This window comes from Conger conger, chromosome 4 (genome assembly GCF_963514075.1).
Source record: "Conger conger chromosome 4, fConCon1.1, whole genome shotgun sequence".
NCBI classification, from domain to species: Eukaryota; Metazoa; Chordata; class Actinopteri; order Anguilliformes; family Congridae; genus Conger; species Conger conger.
In genome coordinates, this window is record NC_083763.1 from 76598528 (window position 1) to 76626149 (window position 27622).

At 46.1% G+C, this 27622-nt stretch overlaps 3 protein-coding genes across 5 annotated transcripts; all 3 read right to left on the reverse strand.

Annotated features, from left to right (window-relative positions):
- Nucleotides 1–747: 747 nt before the first annotated feature.
- Nucleotides 748–9692, reverse strand: LOC133127557 (tripartite motif-containing protein 16-like). The gene is made up of 6 exons (XM_061240532.1): nucleotides 8396–9692; nucleotides 7480–7575; nucleotides 7006–7239; nucleotides 6705–6864; nucleotides 5955–6014; nucleotides 748–1804 (listed from the first exon to the last, which is right to left on the reverse strand). The coding sequence occupies exons 1-6, from the start codon at nucleotides 8984–8986 to the stop codon at nucleotides 1263–1265; spliced, it is 1683 nt and encodes a 560-aa protein (XP_061096516.1). The 5' UTR covers nucleotides 8987–9692; the 3' UTR covers nucleotides 748–1262.
- Nucleotides 9693–11327: 1635 nt separating this feature from the next.
- Nucleotides 11328–13470, reverse strand: LOC133126748 (uncharacterized). Its single transcript, XM_061239082.1, has 3 exons — nucleotides 12442–13470; nucleotides 11846–12126; nucleotides 11328–11498 (listed from the first exon to the last, which is right to left on the reverse strand). The coding sequence occupies exons 1-3, from the start codon at nucleotides 12857–12859 to the stop codon at nucleotides 11328–11330; spliced, it is 870 nt and encodes a 289-aa protein (XP_061095066.1). The 5' UTR covers nucleotides 12860–13470.
- Nucleotides 13471–18609: 5139 nt separating this feature from the next.
- LOC133127038 (ubiquitin carboxyl-terminal hydrolase CYLD-like) lies at nucleotides 18610–27519 on the reverse strand. 3 transcript variants are annotated; one of them, XR_009708572.1, is made up of 10 exons: nucleotides 26849–27517; nucleotides 25256–25366; nucleotides 25031–25125; nucleotides 21985–22048; nucleotides 21282–21417; nucleotides 20608–20716; nucleotides 20226–20344; nucleotides 19545–19755; nucleotides 18750–19011; nucleotides 18610–18705 (listed from the first exon to the last, which is right to left on the reverse strand). XR_009708572.1 is itself a non-coding variant. In XM_061239639.1 (9 exons), the coding sequence occupies exons 1-9, from the start codon at nucleotides 26902–26904 to the stop codon at nucleotides 18827–18829; spliced, it is 1083 nt and encodes a 360-aa protein (XP_061095623.1). In that variant the 5' UTR covers nucleotides 26905–27519; the 3' UTR covers nucleotides 18721–18826. The 3 variants fall into 3 exon arrangements, 2 of the variants coding, with proteins under 2 accessions (XP_061095623.1, XP_061095622.1); XM_061239639.1 differs by lacking the exon at nucleotides 18610–18705 and having other exon boundaries at nucleotides 18721–19011; nucleotides 21282–21414; nucleotides 26849–27519; XM_061239638.1 differs by lacking the exon at nucleotides 18610–18705 and having other exon boundaries at nucleotides 18721–19011; nucleotides 26849–27516.
- Between the last annotated feature and the right edge of the window lie 103 nt (nucleotides 27520–27622).

Genomic DNA, 27622 nt, shown 5'->3' on the forward strand with positions numbered 1-27622 from the left:
ATATATATATATATATATATATATATATATAATCAAATAGGCCCTAGTCCTTATCTTTGTTGTACTGTTAGTTGAAATTGAATTTTCCTCTGGGGTCTTTCAGTGCACTTTTCCGTGGTTATGAGTATGCACTTTGCACTTTGTTGTATGTCACTCTGGATAAGAGCATCGGCCAAATGGCATTAATGTAAATGACTAATTACCTAAGGTCAGTAATTCTATATGTTAGGAGTTCAAATCATGAATGTCTTACAGGAGGAAATTTAAAAGTTAAAGTTAAAGTGTCAATAATGTCATAATTTCTGAATATTAAAACAATAACCTGATACCGTCTCACAATGGGTGAGACATTCCCACCATGCAGTAAAATGTTATTGACACACGAACAGGAACTTGCATTACAAATGTGAAAGAAGCTCCCAAATCCAAAAAGCATCACTTTTCAAAAATAATTTATTTTCAATTTTGTTAAAAGCATCTTTAAAACAGGTTTTCATATATTACCATGTCAGACAACATTGTTAGTTGTCTCTAGTATACTATTTAATAATAGACAGAACATTTCTGAAATAATAATAATTAAAAATAAATTGATTAACAACAGATAGACTGAGATAGACTGGCTGGCGACCTGTCCAGGGTGTATTCCTGCCTTTCGCCCAATGTATGCTGGGATAGGCTCCAGCCCCCCTGCGACCCTGATCAGGATAAGCGGGTTCAGAAGATGGATGGATGGATGGATGATTAACAACAATACAAGAAGCAACACAAAAAGCAAGAGTAAAAACAAGAGTAAGCTCTTAAGACAATGTTTACAGGGAACCAGCAGGGAGGAGAACCCCCAATGAGCAGAGAAATGCTATGTGTGATGACCAGTGTGATAGGCCTTCCTAAACAGACAGGTTTTAACTGTGTTCTGAAAGACTGGATGGATTCAGAACTCCACTTGCACCCAGGAAGGTCATTCCAGAGTCTGGGTGCTGCAGGACTGAACGCCCTGTACAGCGATGTAATACTTCTAAAGGCGTCTCAAAAATCATCCATTAAGCACTCCTAAATCATCAAAATGGAGTCACAACAGTAACTTCACCAAATCTTATTAAATCAGGTTTGTGAAGCTGCATATCAAGGTAAAACTCGGCCCTTGGTGTAATGAGCCAGCCCAATATTTCATTTAATTCATTTTCTATCTCATTTCACTGTTTTATCTCATTGTTTTTCCCTCTCTTTAATTACAGCTGATCTTCCCTTCACTTTCTGACTCAACCCAGATCACACAGTTTTACAGAGGATTCATAATTATGAAACCAAAACCCAGGATAGAGGGGCTGAGTGAACGTGGTCTGGACTCTGTGCAGGAGGGTCATTGTGTCAGAGACGCTGTAGAAGGACAGAGTTCCTGCCCTGTGATCCAGGTACACTCCTATTCTGGTGGAGGAGGGAACAGTGATTTTAGTGCTCTTATTATTGTGCCTGAATGTGTAACCAGAGTGAGAGCAGCGCAAAGCCCAGGACTTGTCATTACCTCCCAGAGCAGCGGCATGAACCTGCCCTTTCCTGCTGATGTCTTTATATGTCACTGCTATATCAACCTCATCATCATCATCACCTCCACTCCACTCAGCCTCCCAGTAACAGCGTCCAGACAGACCCTCTCTGCACAGCACCTGCCACCAGTAGTCAAATCTCTCTGGATGATCAGGATATGACTGGATCTCTTCCACAAGGGTCACCTCTCTGTTCCCCTCAGACAGACGGAGGTATTCATACGCTGTGTTGGGGTCCAGTGTGAGCTGACAGGAATCTGATGGAGGAGAAGAGAAGGGGGCTCCATTTGCATTGGTGAAATATCCAATACTTTCTTCATTGATGTCCTTACCCTCACATTTACATTTTAATTAGGGATAAAAGCATGAACGGCTGTTTTTGAACAATTTTTTATTTCTTTACAAAATGTGCAGCAGAAACTGTAGGTCCAGAGGAATGAAACTGCAGGTATGTTCTTATCCTCCCCCTACTCAGGTTATCACAACTGCACATAATCTGTGTCCTAGAATCTAAATTCTTCTTTCATCTGATTCCCTGGGTCATACTGAACAAAATGCATATTCCCAATTTAATATGCTCCGGGCAGATTTTTCCGCTATTTAAAATTTGTTTTGGGGATATGGTGAGAATTTGGCCCATCTCCAACTAATTTGGCTAGAAACAATCTGCAGAGACAGAACCTCAATAATGACCAAATCTCTTTTTATTGATTTGTCCTTTAATATAGCAGACCATAATATTTTAAAGCACAAGCTTTTTAACATACTCATGTTGTTTCCAAACTGAATGGTGTTTAGTGGCCCCTCTTGAGGGAAAGGTTATTGAGAGCGTTCATTTTGATTGACCATTCTCTTACTTTGAAGCCACGTGTACAGTAACTGGTGTAGAAATTGAGGCTTAATTTTAGTTTTTATTTCAGAAATAAGCCGTGTTTTTCTTTTAAGATGAAAAAGAGACTGCCACCTTTCTGCCTGTGCTGGACTATGGTGATCTCTTATATATGCACACTTCTGCTCAATCTCTTCACACGCTGGATTTAGAACAAACTGCAAAGCCTTGACTCACCATTGTGAGCTATACTCTCGGGTAGGATGTCCTGCTTTGGCAACAACTTGAACATCGGTATACTTTTGTGTCCAGTGTCCCACGAGAAAAAAGGGAATTTATGTATTCTGTCCCTTTGGACTGCAAAATGACTTAAAGCTGAATGTTTTGATATGGTTGAATGCTTTTAAATCCACTACAAAAGAACTGTATGTGAAATCGATAGGATGTCAGTGTTTACACAGATTTTTTGTTTTGCTTTTATTGCACTTGCTGTTGATTGTTTTATATTGTAGTGTTATTTGTTTGTTGTACTGTTTTGTGTTATTTGAAAGTGGTTTCAACATTTAACATTTTCACCCACTATGATGATGGTAATTCTTGTTTTATTACTATATATTCATATTTTACTGACTGAAGGACACATATTATCATATACAGTGCAGTCTGTATGTATTCCAACAATTTCTGTTCATTTGGCTCTTTATTTACGTCCATAATAGGTGACATGGGCGACATGGCTCAGGTGGTAAGAGCAGTCGTCTCATTGGCTCAGGCAGTAAGAGCAGTCGTCTTATTGGCTCAGGCGGTAAGAGCAGTCGTCTCATTGGCTCAGGCAGTAAGAGCAGTCGTCTGGCAGTCGGAGGATTGCCGGTTCGATCCCCCGCCCGGGCTGTGTCGAAGTGTCCCTGAGCAAGACACCTAACCCCAAAATGCTCCTGACGAGCTGGTCGGTGCCTTGCATGGCAGCCAATCGCCGTCGGTGTGTGAGTGTGTGTATGAATGGGTGAATGAGAAGCATTAATTGTACAGCGCTTTAGATAAAGGCGCTATATAAATGCCAACCATTTACCATTTAGGTGATGAGTTTAGGAATCACCATTTTTATACATAGTCCTCTCATTTTAAGGGACCAAAAGTAAATGGATGGTTGGGTTCTCAGCGGATTCTGAATAGTCAGGTGTATTCAATCGCTTCCTTAGTGCAGGTATATGAAAGCTTTCAGTATCTAGTCTTGATTCTAGGCTTCTGAGTGCCTTTGCAGTCACCCCATTGGTGTTTGCCAACATGAGGCCCTGAGTTGTGCCAATGACAGTGGAAGGAAGCCATTATGAGGCTGAGAAATAAGAAAATAACCGTCAGCCTGAACAATAGGCTTTCCAAAATAAACAGCTGGGAACATCCTTAAAGACAGCACTGCTGAGCTCAGTATTTGCAAAGAGGCTGGTAGGCCAAGGAAGACCGACAGTTCACATTCTCACCATAATGAAGAAAAACCCCCAAACACCAGTCGGACAGATCAGAAACCCTCCTCAGGAAGCAGGACTGGATGTGTCAGTGACTACTCTCTACAGAAGAAGAAATGCCACAGGCTGATTCCGTGCCAAACCTTTATGATTTGCTCCACGTTTTGCTCTCATTATATGCAGTATAGGCACACACAAGTAGTTCTTCCAAAATGCAGTTGTTTTGCATCATGGGTAGAATTGTGTTTTGTGTGTGTAATTTATTAATGTGGCAAGGTCTGCCATGTCTTGTAAGGTGTCATCATTACTAGTTTTGTCTCTCTCTCTTGTATGGGAAAGGGCCTGCTGGTGCGAGTCTGTTGTGTTTATCTATCATTTAGTTAGAGCCCCTGAAGATTAGTCCACTCAACCCACAGAGCAAATGAGCTCCTGAAGATTAGGCCACTCAACCCACAGAGCAAATGAGCTCCTGAAGATTAGTCCACTCAACCCACAGAGCAAATGAGCTCCTGAAGATTAGTCCACTCAACCCACAGAGCAAATGAGCTCCTGAAGATTAGTCCACTCAACCCACAGAGCAAATGAGCTCCTGAAGATTAGTCCACTCAACAGAGCAAATGTCAACATTGGGCCTTGAAGGCAGAGCTAAATTTAGCACCTTCCTGCATTCTCACATTATTTTATTTTTGCATGAACAGTCATCGACCACTTTATTAGGTATTAATTAGACTTATTAAACTTCTACTGTTGTTGCCTTATCCACTTAGAGTTATGATGTGTTGTGTGTTCAAAGATGCTCTTCTGCATGCCACTGTTATAATGTGTGTTACTTGCATTACTCTCACCTTCCTGTCAGCTTTGACCTGTCAGGCTTTTCTCCTCTGATGTCTCTCATTAACAAGGCCTTTCTGTCTGCTGAACTGCTGTTTTTGTTTTTTGGACCATTGTTTGCAAACTCTAGAGTGTGCGTGAAAATCCCAGGAGATCAGCAGTTTCTGAGACACTCAAACCACCCTGTCTGCGACCAACAATAATTCCACGGTCAAAGTCACTTGGATCACATTTTATCCCCATTCTGATGGGTGATGTGAACATTAACTGAAGCTCCTGACCCGTATCTACATGATTTTATGCATTGCATTGCTGCCACACATTTCGCTGATTGGATAATCGCATGAATATGAAGGTGTAATAAAGTAAAAATATAATAATAGCTGATTATGTATCGTTTAATGTATAGTTTTGTTCATTGTAAATATTGGCACTTCAGTTTGGAGAACCTGCACTTGAAAAAAAGAAACTTCACCATGTTCTACACTCCTTGCTGCCGTCATGAATTCTGTAGTCTACAGATCTGCTCAAGTTCAATCAAACTCCTTCACACTCATTGGAGGGTGCATCATCCCACAGCAAGGCAATGCTCCCAAACATACACCAGTGCTCTTTCTTCTTCATGATTTCATTAGGTTTCTTTTGGAAAACCCATTGTTTAGCCTGTCTCTAACTGTTTTTTCTTCTTAATTCTGAGCCTCATAATGGGCTTCTCTGGGCCTCATGTTTACAAAGACCAGTAACAGACTCCAAAGGCAATCAAAAGCCTAGAGTCAAGATACTGACAGCTTTCTTATGCCTTCACAAAGGAAGCAATTGAATACACTGGACTATTCAGAAGCAGTTGAGAAGCCAACTGTCCAATTACTTTTGGTCCATAAAAATATGGGGGGGGGGGGGGGGCTATGTATGAAAAGGAATGTAATTCCTACACACATCACCGGATATTGATGCTAAAACCCTCAAAGTAAAGGGGCAGTCTGCCCTTTAACTTCATATTCATTGTTTCATTTAAAATTATGATTTCTTTTCATAATGTGCTGGAGCCAAAAGAACTGAAACTCGACCGGCTGTCCAAGTACATACGCTATGTACTGTATGATCCGTTTGTTTAATACCAGGATGACTGCAGCTGAATTAACAGAGATCTGACGGAGGAGAAGATGTATGAGATCTCTAAAGCCAGCCACTTATGAATATAGAAAATTATAATCTACTTCTTCATATTCTCCCATAATCTCATGTTGCTTCATTCTTTGCATCGGGGCTGAAATACAGACTCACATAGTAAGAAGTCCTCTCTGGTCTTGGGCTCTTCAGGGTCAACAATATGGACTCTTCCCACTGCGGAGAGAGATCACAACGTGAGCTCTTAAAGATTCCCTTCTTTTATCATTTCCCAGTGAAATATAATGCTAATTTCACAGTGGAAAAATATTGGTCACACTTTACAATAAGGTAGATGAAAATGGCATTAACATGAATTAACTGATATACTGTTGAAATACATGAAGGATCCAGCATCAGTATCAATCCCAGCTATTCTTCTAAAACTGAGCAAAGATGCAGTGAGATGAGACAAGATTGTAATGTTTTATGATAAAATACTGAGTTTGAGAAGATCTTCATTTGGCATCTCTGAAAGGAATCTTTCTAAACCTTGCAGTCTCCTCTCATCTCTCCACCGCAGCTTGCATCCTAGCAAGTAAAGACTGAAGATACTTTGTTCTCTGAAGCGTAAACAAAGCTTTGACTGAACAGTTTTATGGTCATACTCACGCCAGATAGACTGCCTCATAACACACTGGGTGCTTTCAATGTCTCATCCCTGCACATATTGTGGCTCATTTGGAGCTTCAACTGTCACTCCACACTGTGATATATAACCTGTGAGACAGACTGAAATGTCACTCACCCCTCTCATTAATAATATATAACCTGTGATAGTGCCTTTCATGATGTAAAAGTGAATTTCACCAGTGTGTTGTGTGCAGTGTCTGAACACACTTTCTGCTGCAGGGTTTGTCCACCAACCTTTTCCAGAAACTTTTACCAACTCCGCCTTGAAAACGTCCTCCAGTCGCTCTTTCAGTTCAGAGACAGATTTCCTCACAGCCTCCAAAGAGACGTGTGGACTGACAGTGATGCTGGGTAAGTCTCCAGGTCCAGGAGGGGCACAGAGAGACTGACAGCTCTACAGACAGACAGACAGAGGATAGTCTCAGTAAAGATTCCTGTGCAGATGCCAGGAGCAGATCCTTGTAAATGAGGAACACACCTCACCAGGTATGTACAGTGTACATAGTGCAGACTGTCAGAGAGCCAGTGGTGTTACCTGGAGGAAATGGATGTGATCCTCTGTGTGTGAAAGCTGCTCCAGCTCAGCGTCTCTCCTCCTCAGATCAGCAATCTCCTGCTCCAGTCGCTCCAGGAGTCCTTCAGCCCGACTCACTTCAGCCTTCTCCTGATCTCTGATCAGCTCTTTCACCTCAGAGCACCTTCTCTCAATGGAGCGGATCATCTCAGTAAAGATCCTCTCACTGTCCTCCACTGCTGCCTGTGCAGAGCGCTGTTAGGAGACACAGAGAGAGGAGGGCTATACATTTTAACTAGGCCTTTCACTGAGCTCTTACTGGGACCCCAGACAGCCTGTTCCTCACAGTGTGGCTCAGTGGGATTGGGCCCCACAGGGCTGGAAAGTGGCCCAACACTAGGCTCCTCACTGGCTGACTGGAGGAGAGCCCGGACTGAGCCCTGAAATGGCTCTTCCAGCAGCCAGCTGTTGTCTTCTCCTCTGGTCAGTACCCACCTTGAGTGACTGCACAGCCTGTCTCAGATCCTGCAGCTCCTTCTCTCTCTCCTGGATTCTCTGCTGGAATTTACTCTGTGTCGCCCCCAGCTGCTTCTGTGGATAGATTGATCATTTCCCCCCAGGTTTATTATAATAGTTTGATTGTATTATATCATATAACAACGTTGAACTACATTTCCTCATTCAAAACGGTAAACTGGTAACAATTTACAATAATGTTACATGAATTAGCATTAACTCATGTAAATAACTCACAACTGAGTAATTCATCTATACAGCTTGGTTTAGGTATCTGTACATAATTAATTCATGTTATCAACTCCATTAGTTCATGCCAATTCATACTGGAAAAAAAACTTCATGTATTTATTTTTGGTTTATTAATTACACATTCATCCTATGGCTTGCTAATGTGGAAATATCCAACTAATTAATACATTAGATAAATGTTCTCAAATACATGAAAATGGATTTGTTACATTTGAAAAGTGAATTTCAATGAAAAGTCTATTTCATGCTTAAATTATGTATTCATATATCATGAATTCATTTTAACAACCAAATAGGTGAACACAAATTCATGGAACCTCATTGTATTGCTTGAGGTACAGCAGGTGAGTGTGTGGAAGTGTACTGGCCTCATAGCTAAAGCTTCTAAACTGTGTGAGTGAACTAGCTCCTCCAGCCGTGTTGATTCTCATTCAGGGAGTGAATAGGGGGGTGAGGGGGGTGAACAGAGCTGTCACACAGAGCTGACTTGGGTTCACTTCCTGCTCTTACTGTTCGATCACTGCGGACTTCAGATCATGAAATTATAAATCATAAAAATGTATAAATCATAGCTAAAAATCTAGATAATATCTGTAATTACGGATAAAAAAGCATGCATGTTATGTGTAAGTTCCAGTCCTACCTGTTTCTCAGTCCTTTCTGCTGCAGCTGAGACTGTATCATGGCCTCTGTGTTCATCCATTGTACACAGATAACAGATACACTGCTGATCGGTACGACAGTAAATCTTCAGTGGTTCATCATGATGAGAGCAGATATTCTCCTGCAGGTTTCCAGTGGCTTTCACCAGTTTGTGCTTCTTAAAGGCAGGAAATTCATAGTGAGGCTGGAGGTGAGTTTCACAGTAAGAGGCCAGACACACCAGACAGGACTTGATGGCTTTGTGCTTTCTCCCAGTGCAGAAATCACACGCCACGTCTCCAGGTCCAGCGTAACAGTGAGCAGGAGGAGCAGCTTGGAGTCCTGTCTTCTTCAGTTTCTCCACCACTTCAGCCAGCATGGTGTTTTTGTTCAGAAAAGGCCTTGGGGTGAAGGTCTGTCGGCACTGGGGACAGCTGTAGACACCAGTATGATCATCCTGATCCCAGCAGCCTTTAATACAGCCCATACAGTAACTATGTCCACAGGGAATAGTCACCGGATTCTTCAGTAGATCCAGACAGATCGAACAGCTGAACTGGTCCTGATCTAGTAAAACGCCACCTTCAGCCATTTTACAAAAAAATGGCTAAAAAAACTGATTAGAGATCAATTTTTATTCAGAAGGTAGTGTAGTTTCTCTGAATCTGCGTGAAAGTGCAGGAGATATTTCCTGGTTCTGAACAGACGCACCTAGTTATTTGACGCAAACAGAGAGAGAGTTAAGTTCCGTTTTCTCTGAAACTGCGTGACAGAGAGTGGGAGGGACTCCCTGGCTCTCCCCACAGCTGCAGGAGGAGGTTGGACTGGCGCCAGACTGAGGCCGAGGAGAGCCAGCTGATGAAAATGCCTCCCTTGCGAATCGCAAATAAAACTTCGATGGCTACAGATCTCTCGCAGAACCGATTTTTTCCACGAAAATACGGTAGTGCTGAAATCTAGGCAAGTTCCAGAAAGAATCTTCCGTGATCACGCACACCCTTCAGATATGTATGGAGTTCATGAAATAGTTCATTTAATTGTAACCTTCTTGACAGAAATCACTGAAATTACCTTCTCTCGTTTCAAGTGTCCCCTGACGTTGGGTACATGACTATATGCGGCTTATGCCTACGTGAAGTTTATTTTTAAAGTACGGGTATACATTTTCACATGTTTTAGTAGGGAAATTCAAAACTAATTCGGCACATTTTAAGTATTGGCTACATACAGTGAAGCATAATAATACGTACGCATAGCCGATGGAATTTATTCTAAGAACTGTATACTTTAATTATTTTAAAAATAATTTCGTTCTGGAAAGTAATAATGAGAGTGCACTTTAAATAGCCTCCACTCTCTGGGATTTAGTTCAGAAAAGGCACTGACAGCTTTCAGCATCACCGTCAGCTTTCTTGGGCTTGTCAGACAAAGCAATGGAGTAAGCAAACCTTCCGTCCAGTTAAAGCGACGACGTATTGTAAATTCTGATTTCATTCTGATTCCCGAGCCACAACACAGGCGTCAAGTGAAACTTCTACGTAGGCCTACTACTTGGGCTCCCAAAAGTCCTTGGTGCGACTGATAGGCTAGTTTACAAATTCCCATCATCAAGGCACCGACTAAGAACGAACACATTTTGTGTAGAAATGGGTAGGCTTCCAGGCTGTAAACATCGCCCAACAAGTTGTATGTGATGGCAGTCACAGAGTAGGCTAGGCTATTATCTACCGTGGTTAATCTGGGAGCATGATACAGTACATTTTGAGTAACTGTGATTTGTCATCACTTTCCCACCGGCGATATTAAACCGACATTACTGCTGGATGGCTTCTAGGTGGCGTGTAGATTTAATTTGAATGTTGCAAAGAGCAAAATGTCTAACATATCTATTAAGTGTAGGCTATTAGGTTTGCCAGGGACACGTCATTGTCAAATGAAATAAATAATTAAATGGTTGGCCTTTATATAGCGCCTTTGTTGATGCTTCTCATGAACCCATTCATACACACACTCACACACCAACGATTTGGCTGCCATGCAAGACACCAACCAGCTTGTCAGGAACATTTTGGGGGCAGGGTTGCTCAGGGACACTTTGACACACCCAAGGTAGGATCAAACCGGCAACCCTCCAACTGCCAGTCGACTGCTCTTACCACCTGAGCCAATGTCACCCCTCTATTTAAAATTGTGTTTTTATTTTATGTAGACCAATAATTCTAACTGCAATATGAATCCTTCCACCCCTCAGACACACATGGACAGCCCACAGAGCTTAGGAGTGTTGCTGTTGTAGGGAAGAATACATTCCCTGCTTCAGTGTTTTTGGTGGGTCACCTAACACCTCAACCATACTCCCTTATCAAGGGGGTTAGCAACATCATTACATTACATTACATTACATTAATGGCATTTGGCAGACGCTCTTATCCAGAGCGACGTACAGCTGATTAGACTAAGCAGGAGACAATCCTCCCCTGGAGCAATGCTGGGTTAAGGGCCTTGCTCAAGGGCCCAACGGCTGTGCGGATCTTATTGTGGCTACCACCGGGATTAGAACCACCGACCTTGTGTGTCCCAGTCATTTACCTTAACCACTACGCTACAGGCCGCCCATCAGGCTCATTAACGGATTGCCTAGGTCAGGGGTCGGCAACCCTGGTCCTGGATAGCCGCAGGGTGTGCTGGCTTTCGTTGTTACTTGGCATTAATTGATCAATGAAAGCCGTTGATTGCACAGTTAACTCACCTCACCTGGTTTCTTGGGTCTGAATCGGTTGCTTATTTTAAGGTGGAGACGAAAGCCAGCACACCCTGCGGCTCTCCAGGACCAGGGTTGCCGACCCCTGGCCTAGGTGAACACGCTTGCCACCTGTGTTCATGGCTTGCATTTGCGATTCTACATGAGACGCTCCAAAAAGAGCAGCAGACATCTATGGCATCTCGCAGATCTCAGCTCGCAGGTCACACATTTTGTGAAACGAGCCCCAGCTCTTTTCAAAGAGAGCTGGCAGACAGGTCAGGATCTGGCAGCCCTCCTTTAGCTCCATCAGGCCCGCCGTTTTTGGACAGGTTACTATGACAGGCCCATACGTGCCGTTACACTGCAGGTGAACAGGCCAACATGTTCAGTTTCCCAAAAGTAGTCGGTGCCACTGACTGCACTCACCAGTGTAGGGAACAGGATTAACCCAGCACTCACTCTGGCACACAGCAGTGTAGGGAACAGGATTAACCCAGCACTCACTCTGACACACAGCAGTGTAGGGAACAGGATTAACCCAGCACTCACTCACTCTGACACACAGCAGTGTAGGGAACATCAACCCAGCACTCACTCACTCTGGCACACAGCAGTGTAGGGAACAGGATTAACCCAGCACTCACTCACTCTGGCACACAGCAGTGTCGGGAACAAGATTGTCGACACGAAAAATCGACAAGGCATCACACAACAAGTGTACGTTTTAACTAGCTCTTTTAATGTGGAACTTATGTCGCATAAGACACTTCCGATGTGTTTCAGTTCAGTGGTCACGCTTTCAATGGATCGGACGAGGTCTCTCTGTGTCTGTAGGGCGGAGTCAGTGGGGACACGCCCACTTGTCTCCCCGGAGACGCTGCTGGGTCCTGCGGCACTGTGGCCCCCCTCCGGGACCCCCCCACGGACCTCCGGCACCTCCTCCCCCCGGTACTCCCGAATCAGCACCCCCAGTTTCTCATCCTCCAGCTCTGAAAGTCACAGAAAATCACGCGCCGTGTTGGTCTCGCAGCCAGCGCCGTTTCGCTGAGTTCATCCGATAATCGTCAGAAAAATACATGAAGAAGTTCAAGCATAATCCAGCATCTTAATCTTAAACTCAATCTTAAACTACTAAGGATAACAAGCTTGAAAGCTAATTTCCATTGCGGTGGAATTCTTATTTAATTTCAATTAAACGCAGCCATAAAAATAAATAGGCTTACATTGAGTGCAGACTTTTTTCTTTTTTTTTTTTTTCTGCGGTATTGGTGCATTGTTTCCAAACAAAATAAAACAGGCTTTACCGGCTTTGACACTCGCGGGGTCAGCGATGTCAGGGTACTCAGGCGGAGGCAGCTCCCCGCTGAGCTGGGTGTCCTCCATGATGAAAGCCAGCCTCACGTCCTGGGGGGAAAGAGGCGGGCTCCTCATGCTCCACCCAGCCGCGCCGACGCTTTCCTTGTGCGCCGAAATGCGCTTTTTGGCCAGCACCTTCATGTCGAACCATTTCCTCTTGACTTCCCTCGTCGAGCGGTGCACGGCGCTGACGGCGTTGACCGCGACACAAACTCGATGCCACTCCATGCGCTTCCTCTCAGCGCTGACGCCAACGCTAACGCCGTTAAACAACACTCTACGTCTCTTCTCCACCTCCTTTATGAGAACCTGGATTTCACACTCAGCAAAATTCTTCTTTTTACATCTCTGATTTGACGGGCCCATTTTCGCAACAACAACAACAAAACAGATACAGTATTGCCAAATTTAGACTAACGTGCGAATCGCATTCACCATAGGCGTTTCATTGACCAGAGATGGGGGTGAACCAGCTCAAGTATGTCGCCCGTGCACTCCAGTGAATTTCCGGCGAAAGATGTTTCATAAAGGATCAAAAGTGTGCGAGATAAGTTTCATAAATCTGATTTTTCTTTTTTTTTGCGCACGATTTTTTTCATCTACTAAAAGTTTAAATCCCGCAACTAAATAACCGGTCAGAGTGGAGACTGAACACACGCGTTTTTCTCCCTTTCTTAAGAACACGAGCGTCGATTCTGAAAGATACAGTTGATAACTGTAACAGCATTACAATGCACAATGCAATGGATGCAATGGCTCTAGCACACGTGGCTGTAGTTAACATTAGCTATTAGCCCGGTGAACGTTAGGTCCACTTGCAAACACGGTGAAGTGCCGAATGCTCGAAAACTTGCTACACAATTAAATTAAAACAAAACATTAAGATCTGGTTATTATGGGATATGGCCACTCACTGGTCGCTATATACGTATATAGCTAAACAGATACTATACTTTTCACCCATTCGCTGTTTATAACCCTACCTTATTTTGGGATGAAAACGTAAAGACCAGCGACTTTTTTCCCGGGACACGCTACTTAGCAACCACAGAATGACTGCTTGATGTTTCTCTATTTTGGGCTGCATATGATGACGTCATTAAGAAGCGACTGAAACGCATACCGATACTTTTCAATAATAAATATTGTTGTAAGAATTTCCTGTTGTCTTGGAGAGATACTTAAAAATATACAAAAACTCTTATTAAAATGGTTAAATGGAAGTAAAAATATTACACGGATTATTATTATTATTATTATTATTATTATTATTATGATGTAATGTGTAATTAATGCCAACCTATTTAGATATAATGGTAAAGGAGAGTGGATTTACTGTATTTGGCCAAACTACAAATAAAAAAGAAAAGGTAAGACTTTACGTCTCTGATTCCACTGTAATTACTGTGTACATACACATGAAACAAAAAGATTACAATTTGTATTAACATTAACCGTGGCGTCACGGATGGTGCAGTGGGTAGCACTGCCGCCTCACAGCAAGGAGGTCCTGGGTTCGAATCCCTGTCGGCCGGGGCCTCTTTGCGGAGTTTGCATGTTCTCCCCGTGTTTGCGTGGGTTTCCTCCGGGTACTCCGGTTTCCTCCCACAGTCCAAAGACATGCAGGTTAGGCTGATCGGAGAGTCTAAATTGCCCATAGGTATGAGTGTGTGAGTGAATGGTGTGTGTGCCCTGCGATGGACTGGCGACCTGTCCATTCCTGCCTTTCGCCCAATGTATGCTGGGATAGGCTCCAGCCCCCCTGTGACCCTGTTCAGGATAAGCGGGTTAAGATAATGGATGGATGGATGGATGGATTAACCTTCCCTAACCTTATTCCTAGGTATGAATGCAGTAAGGACACTGAATGCATTATGTATTACATGGGAACAGAGTACTGTAATGTAAAGTGATACATTAAAGTGTAATCATATTGATATTTGTGAACAGTTTTGCATTAGTCACCCTTGGTAGCTCCTAGCTAGCTAGCAACATTAGGTTAGCATGTATTAGATCAGTTAAGCTACCTAGCTAACAAGTAAAGGCACTAAATTCAATGCTGCAAGAACAAATTTGACTAAAATGAACTATCAAACTCTTGAAGACAGTATACCTGGATATGCTCTGCCTTTTAAGAATGACTCCGTCAGTTGTCTCTCAGTGGACGTCTGAGTTATTGGTGTGCCTCTTTGGGAATCTCCCTCCCTGTGTTTTGACCGACTTTCTTCGTACTGCTCGGGGTGTTTTAAGTTTTAAATGTTTAAATAGATTAGTGTTGCACTATGACGCTGCACGCGTCACACACTGTCCCGCTCATTCCGCGCGCCGGGAAGTAACACCTGCACAACACTCCGATCAGGAGCAATCGCCGGAAGTTCAAGAGCCCTCACGCTGCGTAAACGCTGCGCAGGAATGCTTGCACAAGGAACGAAGATTCAGTCGCGCAGGCAGCTTCAATGTCCCTGCACACAACTAGTGTACTCGCGTTACGCCCATATGGTGAGGGTCATTGTCAGAGATCAGTGCACTGTTAGAATAGTCCGTGTGGTGAGGGTCATTAAAGCAGAGTTTTTAACATCCGAAAAATTTGCATCCAGTGAGGACAGAATAAAGGGGAGAGAACTTCCAACTGGTGGCAAAATATCCTTAACTTTGTCACGATATATTTTATGTTACTGTGTGTTATAATGTAGCATCATATCGTAAATGATTATATCTGATAATTGATTAGTTTTCGGTCACTGGACATGCTGACGATGCAGTTTGTAACTGAAGAAGGGCCTGGGACCTGGAAGATAGGGAATCTGTCTCTTACTGAATAAACTTTTAAAATACAGTCCAGGCCAGATTTACAGATAAGCATGATTTTATGTACATGTTTAAGAGTGCCAATTATTTAGACAATGTTTTTTTCGTAAGGAATGGTATTATTTATTTGTATTAGAATAAACATGCGTTTTTTTCCCTATACATTTAAGCATGAAATATACTACTTCCCAGACGTTTGCTCAGGGAGATCCTTGCTGTGTTTTTTTTTTTAATGCTACCTTCAGCTCCTGGTGATGTCAGACGCACACCCACCTGAGGACGGCACGGCACGCACCTCGCTCGGACGGTCACGCTGCCGAGGGCTCTCCGCTACGGAGATCAGAGCCGCTAGCGCTCACGCTAAGATCCAGCGGAGAGAGGCAGAAACGCACCTTCAAACGGTCGCCCACGCCACCTCTCCTCCCCGATGGCAAGTGTGTCACACAGGAAGTGTATACCCCCCTCCCCGTTACACCCCCACCATGGTCTTTTAAGGAGCTAGAGGCAATGAGTTTAATACCACCCTCTTACTCACATTAAACAGAAGCGGTCCCGATCGGCTTGGAGTATAAATCTGTGTACGTGCATGTGTGTGTGGTGTGCCAAGCTTCGTATTGCATAAACAGTGGGAAAAAACTATCAAGTAGCTTTTCATTAACATTTACAAATACTCAAGTATGTTTAGCTATTCTCTTCTCTTATTAATGAAACTAAAGTGATAGGAAAGTGATATGAATCCTTACAACATGCATTTCTAGCTGGTCTTTTGGAATCTCGGGGAAAATAAATAAATAGTTACCGAGCACTTTATTAGGAACATTTTTACTTTATTGCATCTAATCTGCAAATTGTGTGGCAGCAGTGCAATGCATACCATCATGTAGATACGGGGCGGGGCGGGGCGGTTCCAATGTCCTAACCTGGCCCTTCCAGGCACTGCTTCTGGGTCCTGGCTGTGTACGGGGCGGGGCGTGGCGTGGCGTGGCGGGGCTGCACTTTTCAGCTCTCGTATTTTCCGCCTCGTGTCGATCAGAAACGGACCCGTCTGGCCATCAGACGCCACTTTAGACATGAACCGCAGGGGTTGTGGGCAGTGTGTGTGAGTGAGTGTGTGTGAGTGTGTGTGTGAGTGAGTGTGAGTGTGTGTGTGTGTGTGTGTGTGCATGCAGTCAAAGCCAGCCAGGGGTTGCGGGTTTTCTGCGGCAGTGTTGAAACGTGCCGCGGGCACAGTCAGACGGACGCAGCATCAAAGCCTGCCAGGGACAACGCATCTGGCCGTGAGGACCGGGACGTTACGGAGCCACTGCTACACAACCACCACAGAGCCAACATGGCCGCCGGTGGCTCAAGCCCACCAGCCAGAGTGAATGACATGGGTGACTGTGGTGGCCGGTGGCACAAATGAATGCTAACGCGACCACGGAAACGGCGCACTGCAGCCCGCGCGCGTACGTTCCTCGGTGGCCGACGCGCAGCTGAACCGTTCCGGGCGCAATACGGCCAAGCCAAGGCCACTCACTGTGATGCTGAAGCACACTCCCCGTGGCAATGAGACAGGCAGAGCGCAGAACGACCACAAGAGGGCGCTGAGGCGCTCAAATTCAAATAAGTGGAATAACTAGTGATCTCCCCTGGGCTCCTCTGGTCTTGTACAAGACACATTTTAATTCATATTTAGGCATTCATCAGATGCTCTTATTGAGTACAAATTAAAAATCATCTAACGAGGCTAGAAAACCACATCCGCAACAGACTATTTATGTGACAATGTTTTGCATATTGTATGTAAACACAATTCACATCACTTGCATACATTTTGATCTTTTTATTTATATATAAAAAAAAAGATAATTTCCCTGTAAAATCTACGAATCCCCTGAGCAAATCGCATTATAAAGTTGTTCACAGGTTTACAAAAAATTTACACAATGAATGCTTCACCTTTTGATTGTCAAAGCACTCAGATCAGACACGTTTTAATTTAGGATTATAATCATCTCCATGGCAACAATATATTTCATCTCGATTACTTCTTTTTTTTTTTTTTTTTTCCCACAAAGTGTAGAAGTTATTTACATCCGTTAATCAGTGTCGGGCGCTCAGACACGGTGGACAGCTCGGTGGAAAAACAAACAAAGAAAAGAGAGCTCAACACAAACCAGACAAATGAATCTTCCACAGTTGATTTTGAGGTGATGAGCATTTCTTAAAAGCGTGGCATATAGCTGAGCTTGCTGGTAATGGTCCGGGGCAGAACAGGTTCTATGGTTACATTACATTGCATTACATTATTAGCATTTTGGCAGACGCTCTTAGCCAGAGCAGCTTACAGTTGGTTAGACTAAACAGGAGACAATCCTCCCCTGGAGCAATGCAGGGTTAAGGGCCTTGCTCAAGGGCCCGACGGCTGTGCGGATCTCATTGTGGCTATACCGGGATTAGAACCGCCAACCTTGCGTGTCCCAGTCTTTTACCTTAACCACTACGCTACAGGCCCACCCGCATTACCCTGCACTGCGTCCTGCTTCCACGCTAACGTTCAGTGACGACTGATCCGTCACAGATCGCACCCTCCAGATCGCACCTTTTTTTAACTAATTGGTCCAGCATATGCATATACGCTTCTCACCCCGACTGCCCCAGCAAACCCCTCCACAAATTAAACGGAACAGCCAGTCAGTGAAAGGGCCTCCAGCAGTCCTGCTATATGGGCGAACTGAGAGGTTGTATTAGCCCTAAAGCACAGACTCATTAATACTATGGTTTCAGAGTCGAAGGGCTTCCGGTAGTCCTCATCAACAGCCATCAGACAGGCTAAGAGGCTCATCACCCAGCTCTAGTACGCTATGATGTGATAGGGTACAGCTAAGTAAAAGAAGGGTTACAGGTAAGGAAAAGGTGAGTTACAGGTAAGGTGCAGGTGAGGTGCAGGTAAGGTGCAGGTAAGGTGCAGGTGAGTTATAGGTGAGGTGCAGGTGAGGTGCAGGTGAGGTGCAGGTGAGGTGCAGGTGAGTTATAGGTGAGGTACAGGTGAGGTACAGGTGAGTTATAGGTGAGGTACTGGTGAGATGCAGGTGAGGTACAGGTGAGATACAGGTGAGGTACAGGTGAGGTGCAGGTGAGATACAGGTGAGGTACAGGTGAGTTATAGGTGAGGTGCAGGTGAGGTACAGGTGAGTTATAGGTGAGGTACAGGTGAGGTGCAGGTGAGTTATAGGTGAGGTACAGGTGAGTTATAGGTGAGGTGCAGGTGAGATACAGGTGAGGTACAGGTGAGTTATAGGTGAGGTGCAGGTGAGATACAGGTGAGGTACAGGTGAGTTATAGGTGAGGTACAGGTGAGGTGCAGGTGAGTTATAGGTGAGGTACAGGTGAGTTATAGGTGAGGTGCAGGTGAGGTACAGGTGAGTTATAGGTGAGGTACAGGTGAGTTACAGGTGAGATACAGGTGAGATACAGGTGAGATACAGGTGAGGTACAGGTGAGGTGCAGGTGAGGTACAGGTGAGGTGCAGGTGCGCTCTGCTCAGCGGTAGAGGCACATGCTGGGGCTCTGGTACAGGTACATGGAGGCGTCGCAGAAGAGGCGCTTGGCCACGCCCTCCATCTCGCGGGGCAGCTGACAGGCCAGCTCGGCAGGGCTCATCTGCAGGTAGCGCTCCACCTCAGGGCATTCCTGCACCTGCGGGATGTTGTACCCGTCCTGGTCGCCTGGCAACCAGAGGAGGCGTGAGTCCCACAGAGTCAAGGGTACACTCACTCACTCACTCACTCACTCACTCACTCACTCACTCACTCACTCACTCACTCACTCACTCACTCACTCACTCACTCACTCACTCACTCACTCACTCGCACACAGTCACACACACACACACACACACACACACACACACTCACACACAGTCACACACAGTCACGCACACGCACACACACACACACACACACTCACACTCACACTCACACTCACACTCACACTCACACTCACACTCACACTCACACTCACACTCACACACTCACACTCACACTCACACTCACACTCACACTCACACTCACACGCACACGCACACGCACATACACACACACTCACACACACACACACACACACGCACACACACACACACAAGCACTCACCCCCCCCCCCCCCCCCCCACCCTCTCTGCCCCCCCCCACCCTCTCTGCCCCCCCTCACCCTCTCTGCCTGCCCCACCGCCCCCCCCTCACCCTCTCTGCCCCCCCCTCACCCTCTCTGTCAGCCATGCTGTCGAAGAAGAGCCAGTCTTGGGGGCGGGGGCCGTGTCGGACGAAGGAGACGTAGTGGCTGGTCTCGATGCACAGCACGGCGAACAGCTGCAGCTTCTCCCTGGGCAGGGGGGGCCGGGCCCCCTGGGGGTACCCCTTCGGCAGCCGGACACGGGAGGGCTGGTGGGCCTTCCTCGTGGGGTGCAAGTGAACCTGCCAAATAATGACCCCCCCAGCTCTTACACTGATCCCAGTACAGCATCTGATACACAGACAGGTGTGTGAACCTGCCAAATAATGACCCCCCCCCCCCCCCCCAGCTCTTACACTGATCCCAGTACAGCATCTGATACACAGACAAGTGTGTGAACCTGCCAAATAATGACCCCCCCAGCTCTTACACTGATCCCAGTACAGCATCTGATACACAGACAAGTGTGTGAACCTGCCAAATAATGACCCCCCCAGCTTTTACACTGATCCCAGTACAGCATCTGATACACAGACAGGTGTGTGAACCTGCCAAATAATGACCCCCCCAGCTCTTACACTGATCCCAGTACAGCATCTGATACACAGACAGGTGTGTGAACCTGCCAAATAATGACCCCCCCAGCTCTTACACTGATCCCAGTACAGCGTGTGATACACAGGCAGGTGTGTGCAGCTGGAGGTGGGCTTACCTTTTCAGAGCAGGTGAGGCAAAACAGTTTGAAACCTGTCCTCCCGAAAGTTGGATCTGTGAAGCAGTCAGCGCACGCCAAACCAGCCAGCTCACCACACAACACGCACTCTCGAGGACCTGGAATGGGCACACAGACACACACACACACACACACACACACACACACAGGCACACACACACACACACACACAGACACACACACAGGCACACAGACACACACACACACACAGGCACACAGACACACAGACACACAGACACACAGACACAGGCACAGACACACACACACACACACGCACACGTTATGACGAGGACATGGCAGGACAGCACTCTCATGCCCTGAGTGAGGGGGCAGGTGCATTGTGGGTAGCGGCGGGGCGTACTCTCTGACAGGATGTCGCTGATGTCCAGCTCCAGGGATGGGATGATCTTGTCGAACATCTTGAAGTTCTTGCCGAAACGCGGCATCTGCAGGATGAGGCAGGATGGGATCTGCAGAGAGAAACGGGACAACTGTGACCTCACAATGCCCAGGTGAGCGTCACAGAGAAACGGGACAACTGTGACCTCACAATGCCCAGGTGAGCGTCACAGAGAAACGGGACAACTGTGACCTCACAATGCCCAGGTGAGCGTCACAGAGAAACGGGACAACTGTGACCTCACAATGCCCAGGTGAGCGTCACAGAGAAACGGGACAACTGTGACCTCACAATGCCCAGGTGAGCGTCACAGAGAAACGGGACAACTGTGACCTCACAATGCCCAGGTGAGCGTCACAGAGAAACGGGACAACTGTGACCTCACAATGCCCAGGTGAGCGGCACAGAGAAACGGGACAACTGTGACCTCACAATGCCCAGGTAAGGGTCACAGGAGAACTAGATACTGGAGCTGGGTGATATAGCCATCGCGGTAAAACAACTTTTTTTGTAAGTGCAGTACCAACCATCACCGGCATGTGGTGTGAGAAAACTATTATGTACCTTATATATATATATACACACACACTCACACACACGCTCACACGCACACACACGCACACATGCAGCGTTACCTCGGCCAGCGCAAGCCCAGACCAGTGGAGAGAGTGCTCAAACAGCTGCTGCACGGTGGGCAGGACCAGCGTGTGCTTCTGATCCAGGAAGATCTGGTAGCAGGAGTTCTCCTGCACCTTCCCCTCTGCGGTGCTGCTGCGGAGAGAAACACACACACACACACACACATAACTCACACACCTGCTCCACAAGAGACCCACACAACTCGCACACCTGCTCCACAGAGCCCCACACACACACACACCTGCTCCACAGAGCCCCACACACACACACACCTGCTCCACACAGATCCACACACAACTCACACACCTGCTCCACAGAGACCCACACACAACTCACACACCTGCTCCACAGAGACCCACACACAACTCACACACCTGCTCCACAGAGACCCACACACACACACACACAACTCACACACCTGTTCCACAGAGACCCACACACACACACACACACACACACAACTCACACACCTGTTCCACAGAGGCCCACACACAACTGTAGCAGGTGAAGCTTTACATTAAGAAGTTAGACAGGAGGTTCAGAGTACTGTATGTGCAGGAAACTAATATTCAAACTGAGACGAAACACATACAAAATGCTACAACCCTGTAGAGACTAAACATGAGTTTGGGGTGCAGATAACCGACGGTACTCATGCACAGACAGACAGACAGACGCAGAGACGGACGGCAGTCTTACAGTTTGAGGAGTGGGTCCAATTGCAGGATTTTCTGGACAACGAGAGTCAGGAACTCTTCCGGATCTAAACACAGACGGGATCACCGTTAGCCACAGCTCATTCACACGGCACAGCAATAGGTGAGCAACCTCGGACACAAAACAGTAATTTCTAACCTGCCTGGGATTCCGACCCGTTCCAATTTCCTTTATTATTTATGATAAACCCTTCCGTTTCCTTTGGGTTTTGTGTGTCGCCAGTCTGCCCCCTGCAGGAGGCCGTTGGGTCGCGACGGGGGGGCATTCAAAAGGTTCCCAACATTCCCAAGGTTCCCAATATTCCCAAAATCCCTAGAATTACCTTCATAATGTTCCCAACATTCCCAATGTTCCTAACATTCCCAAAATCCCAAGAATTGCCTTCCTTATGTTCTTCAACACTCCTGCCATTCATAATGTTGCCAACATTCCTAATGTTCCCAACACTAATAACGTTCCCGACATTCACAACGTTCCCAACAGCTTCCCAAATTTGCGGCACTCGGGGAAACGGGCTGAGATCCTCTCTCAGGGGGCTTCAATACAGCAATATTGATTTTTATTAAATAAATAAAACTTCTTTGGTGAATGTGATTTGTTCATAAGAATTTTTTTTTAAATCATTTTAAACTACTAAATAAAATGGGAATCTTAATTTTAATCCTTGGTAGGTCCAGTCTGGCCCACTCTCGCAGTTCTTGTCCCACCAGTACTGCTCACTATACTTAACTCTCATTTGGACTCCCTACTTGTCCAGCTTGCTCATTACTTCAACTTTGGATTGCTGTATAACTGTGAACCCGTTTGGATTGCTGTATAACTGTGAAGCCGTCTGGATTGCTGTATAACTGTGAACCCGTTTGGATTGCTGTATAACTGTGAACCCGTTTGGATTGCTGTATAACTGTGAACCCGTTTGGATTGCTGTATAACTGTGAACCCGTTTGGATTGCTGTATAACTGTGAACCCGTTTGGATTGCTGTATAACTGTAAACCCGTTTGGATTGCTGTATAACTGTGAACCCGTTTGGATTGCTGTATAACTGTAAACCCGTTTGGATTGCTGTATAACTGTGAACCCGTTTGGATTGCTGTATCATATTTCTCTATTAGATTTCTGTTGTGCCCACCCTACCTGCACTTTAAACGTCTCCGGCCAGTGGAGGATGGGTTCCCCCTCTATAGCCGGGTTCCCCCTCTATAGCCGGGTTCCCCCTCTATAGCCGGGTTCCCCCTCTATAGCCGGGTTCCCCCTCTATAGCCGGGTTCCTTCTTTCCCCCCCATCTGGGTTTTTTAATTTATTTCATGTGCTACCTGGGGGGGAAGGGCTGGCGTTTGCCCTGTTCTTTTTGTCCATCTGTTAACGTGTTAATCTCTGTGAGCGTCTCTGCGACGGTCTCCTGTAACATGCGCGACGCACATGAAATTTAACCCAATCGATTTAACAACGTCCCGCGAGAGCCACCACAGCTCTCCCCGCACTGCGAGTCTGTTATGATTTACAATGTGGCATTTAGCGGTCACTCTTATCCAGGTCCACTTATACCTCGTGCAGTGGCAGGGGCGAGCGTTCGCCCCGGCCGGGGCAACGATGACCCTCCGCCTGCCGCGAAGACAGTAAGAGCGCCGAGAGCAAGGAGTGCTTAGCGCGTTTAAGTTCAGTTCAGTTCATTATTCTCCGTATTTTATCACCCCGCGTGTTGTATTGTTGTTTGACAAAGGGTAAAATGGATCTAGATTTAATGTGAACTCCCAAGTAAATCCTTTTTTTTCCTTTTCTTTTTTCTTTTACAAATCCACAGCTGTAACTAAACATCATGTATCTACTATACATGAGCCTACGTATTTATATTGCATTTTAAAATTTAGCAGACGCTGTTATCTCCATACGTAACATGGATTATATTAATAAAATGGATAGGCCGAATCTTCCCACCAGCCATGCTTCCTGATCATTACACAACACAGCTACCAGGCTATATGACAGTGGGTGAAGTATTCAGGCAGACTACTGTGTACTTTGCCCACCCCCAAACTATCCTCTGCTTGTTTTCATCCCAGCCCAGAAAAGAGACCAGCTCTGCCCTCTAGTGGCAGGCTGTGTAAAGTGCTCATAAGCACAGAGCACATTGCTCTCTCACTGGTCAACATCAGGACAGTGGGGGTGGGAGTGCCTCAAATATGCAGACTTTTTCAAATGAATGAAAAATGTTATGTTCCTGATGTTCCCAACCTTCCTAACACTAATAACGTTCCCAACATTCCCAAGGTTCCCAACATTACCAAAGTTCCAAACATTCCTCAAATCCCGAGAATTACCTTCCTAATGTTCTCAACATTCCTGACATTCATAATGTTCCCAACATTCCCAAGGTTCCCAAGATTCCCAGAATCCCTAGAATTACCTTCCTAATGTTCCCAACATTCATAATATTCCTAACATTCCCCAAATCCCAATAATTATGTTCCTAATGTTCTTCAACATTCCTGACATTCATAATTTTCCCAACATTCCCATGGTTCCCAAGATTCCCAGAATCCCTAGAATTACCTTCCTAATGTTCCCAACATTCCCAAAATCCCTAGAAATACATTCATAATGTTCCCAACATTCGCAAGGTTCCCAATATTCCCAAAATCCCTAGAATTACCTTCATAATATTCCCAACATTCCTAATATTCCTAACATTCCCCAAATCCCAATAATTATGTTCCTACTGTTCTTCAACATTCCTGACATTCATAATTTTCCCAACATTCCCATGGTTCCCAAAATCCCTAGAATTACCTTGCTAATGTTCCCATCATTCCTAATTTTCATAACATTCCCAAAATCCCTAGAATTACCTTCCTAATGTTCCCAACATTCCCTGCATTCCCAAAATCCATAGAATGACCTTCCTAATGTTCTCCTGAATGCACTCCTGACATTCCCAATGTTCCCAACATTTGTAACGTTACTAATGTTCCCAACATTCCTAACGATGATAATGTTCCTGGTGTTTTGATCGTGTGAGGAGCAGCACCTTTCTCATCTGTAGCGAAGGTGTGGTCACTGTAGCCTTCCTGCTGCAGCTGTTTGCGCAGTTTCATCACGTTGCAACTGGGAACAAAGCCATACCTGCACATACACACATACACACACACACACACACACAGATGTTTTAGTCTTATCAGTGTAGCTGCATTTTAGTCCAGGTTTCAGGGCGAATGTCTCAGGACAGGTGTATTTGTAACGAGCGGTGACGGACCTGCGCAGAGGGTTGACGATCTGCTGCAGCAGGGTGGTCTGAATGGCAGCTTCCTGCCTGTGTGTGGCCATGAACAGCAGGGAGTCCAGCACGGAGGAGCAGGCGAAAAGGCTGCAGAGGGGCACAGCACAGGGAGTCAAGGGCTGCGGGTTCGACTCCCAGCAGAGTCACTGACCATGTAGCCTTTCGGCGCAAAAAGGTAATCTGCACCGTCTCACAAAACATGAACAAGCCTACGGGTATTTTTTATTTTAGTCTGTAATTTCAAATACTGTATTTTGCATGCTAAACAGACATATGTCCACATGGAGTCAAACTCTACATACATGACAATTTAATAACACACTAAACATGTTAAATAGTGGAATTTATTCCAGAGTTTATTGAAGTATGCACATTGGTATGGTTATGCAGGTGTGTCACAGAGAGCTGTGTGGGGCGTATGTCACTGGTATGGTCATGCAGGTGTGTTACAGAGAGCTGTGTGGGGCGTATGTCACTGGTATGGTCATGCAGGTGTGTTACAGAGAGCTGTGTGGAGTGTATGTCACTGGTATGGTCATGCAGGTGTGTCACAGAGAGCTGTGTGGGGCGTATGTCACTGGTATGGTCATGCAGGTGTGTTACAGAGAGCTGTGTGGGGCATATGTCACTGGTATGGTCATGCAGGTGTGTTACAGAGAGCTGTGTGGGGCGTATGTCACTGGTATGGTCATGCAGGTGTGTCACAGAGAGCTGTGTGGGGCGTATGTCACTGGTATGGTCATGCAGGTGTGTCACAGAGAGCTGTGTGGGGCGTATGTCACTGGTATGGTCATGCAGGTGTGTCACAGAGAGCTGTGTGGGGCGTATGTCACTGGTATGGTCATGCAGGTGTGTTACAGAGAGCTGTGTGGGGCGTATGTCACTGGTATGGTCATGCAGGTGTGTTACAGAGAGCTGTGTGGGGCGTATGTCACTGGTATGGTCATGCAGGTGTGTCACAGAGAGCTGTGTGGGGCGTATGTCACTGGTATGGTCATGCAGGTGTGTCACAGAGAGCTGTGTGGGGCGTATGTCACTGGTATGGTCATGCAGGTGTGTCACAGAGAGCTGTGTGGGGCGTATGTCACTGGTATGGTCATGCAGGTGTGTCACAGAGAGCTGTGTGGGGCGTATGTCACTGGTATGGTCATTCAGGTGTGTCACAGAGAGCTGTGTGGGGCGTATGTCACTGGTATGGTCATGCAGGTGTGTCACAGAGAGCTGTGTGGGGCGTATGTCACTGGTATGGTCATGCAGGTGTGTTACAGAGAGCTGTGTGGGGCGTATGTCACTGGTATGGTTATGCAGGTGTGTCACAGAGAGCTGTGTGGGGCGTATGTCACTGGTATGGTCATGCAGGTGTGTCACAGAGAGCTGTGTGGGGCGTATGTCACTGGTATGGTCATGCAGGTGTGTTACAGAGAGCTGTGTGGGGCGTATGTCACTGGTATGGTCATGCAGGTGTGTCACAGAGAGCTGTGTGGGGCGTATGTCACTGGTATGGTCATGCAGGTGTGTTACAGAGAGCTGTGTGGGGCGTATGTCAGAGACGGTGGGGGCGGTTCTGACCCGAAGAGGGTGGAGTCCATGTAGCAGGAGTTATAGTGACCCTGGATGCCCTTCATCTTCCCCAGCAGGACCTTCCGCACCTGCTCCGTGGTGAGGGGGGCGACAGTGCCCCCCACTGTCCCCTCCAGCTCTCCGTTTCTCTCTGTGAATTCAAACGGTAAATGGTTGGCATTTATATAGCGCCTTTATCCAAAGCGCTGTGCAATTTATGCTTCTCATTCACCCATTCATACACACACTCACACACCGACAGCGATTGACTGCCATGCAAGGCACCGACCACCTCGTCAGGAGCATTTGGGGGTTAGGTGTCTTGCTCAGGGACACTTCGACACAGCCCGGGCGGGGGATCGAACCGGCAACCCTCCGACTGCCAGACGACCGCTCTTACTGCCTGAGCCATGTCGCCCCAGAGAGACTACAGGACACACAGAGAGAGAGAGACTACAGGACACAGAGAGAGAGACTACGGGACACAGAGAGAGAGATACTACAGGACACAGGGAGAGAGAGAGAGAGAGAGAGAGACTACAGGATACACAGAGAGACTACAGGACACAGAGAGAGAGAGAGACTACAGGATACACAGAGAGAGACTACAGGACACAGAGAGACTACAGGACACACAGACAGAGAGAGAGACTACAGGACACAGAGAGAGAGACTACAGGACACAGAGAGAGAGAGACTACAGGACACAGAGAGAGAGAGACTACAGGACACAGAGAGAGAGACTACAGGACACAGAGAGAGAGACTACAGGACACAGAGAGA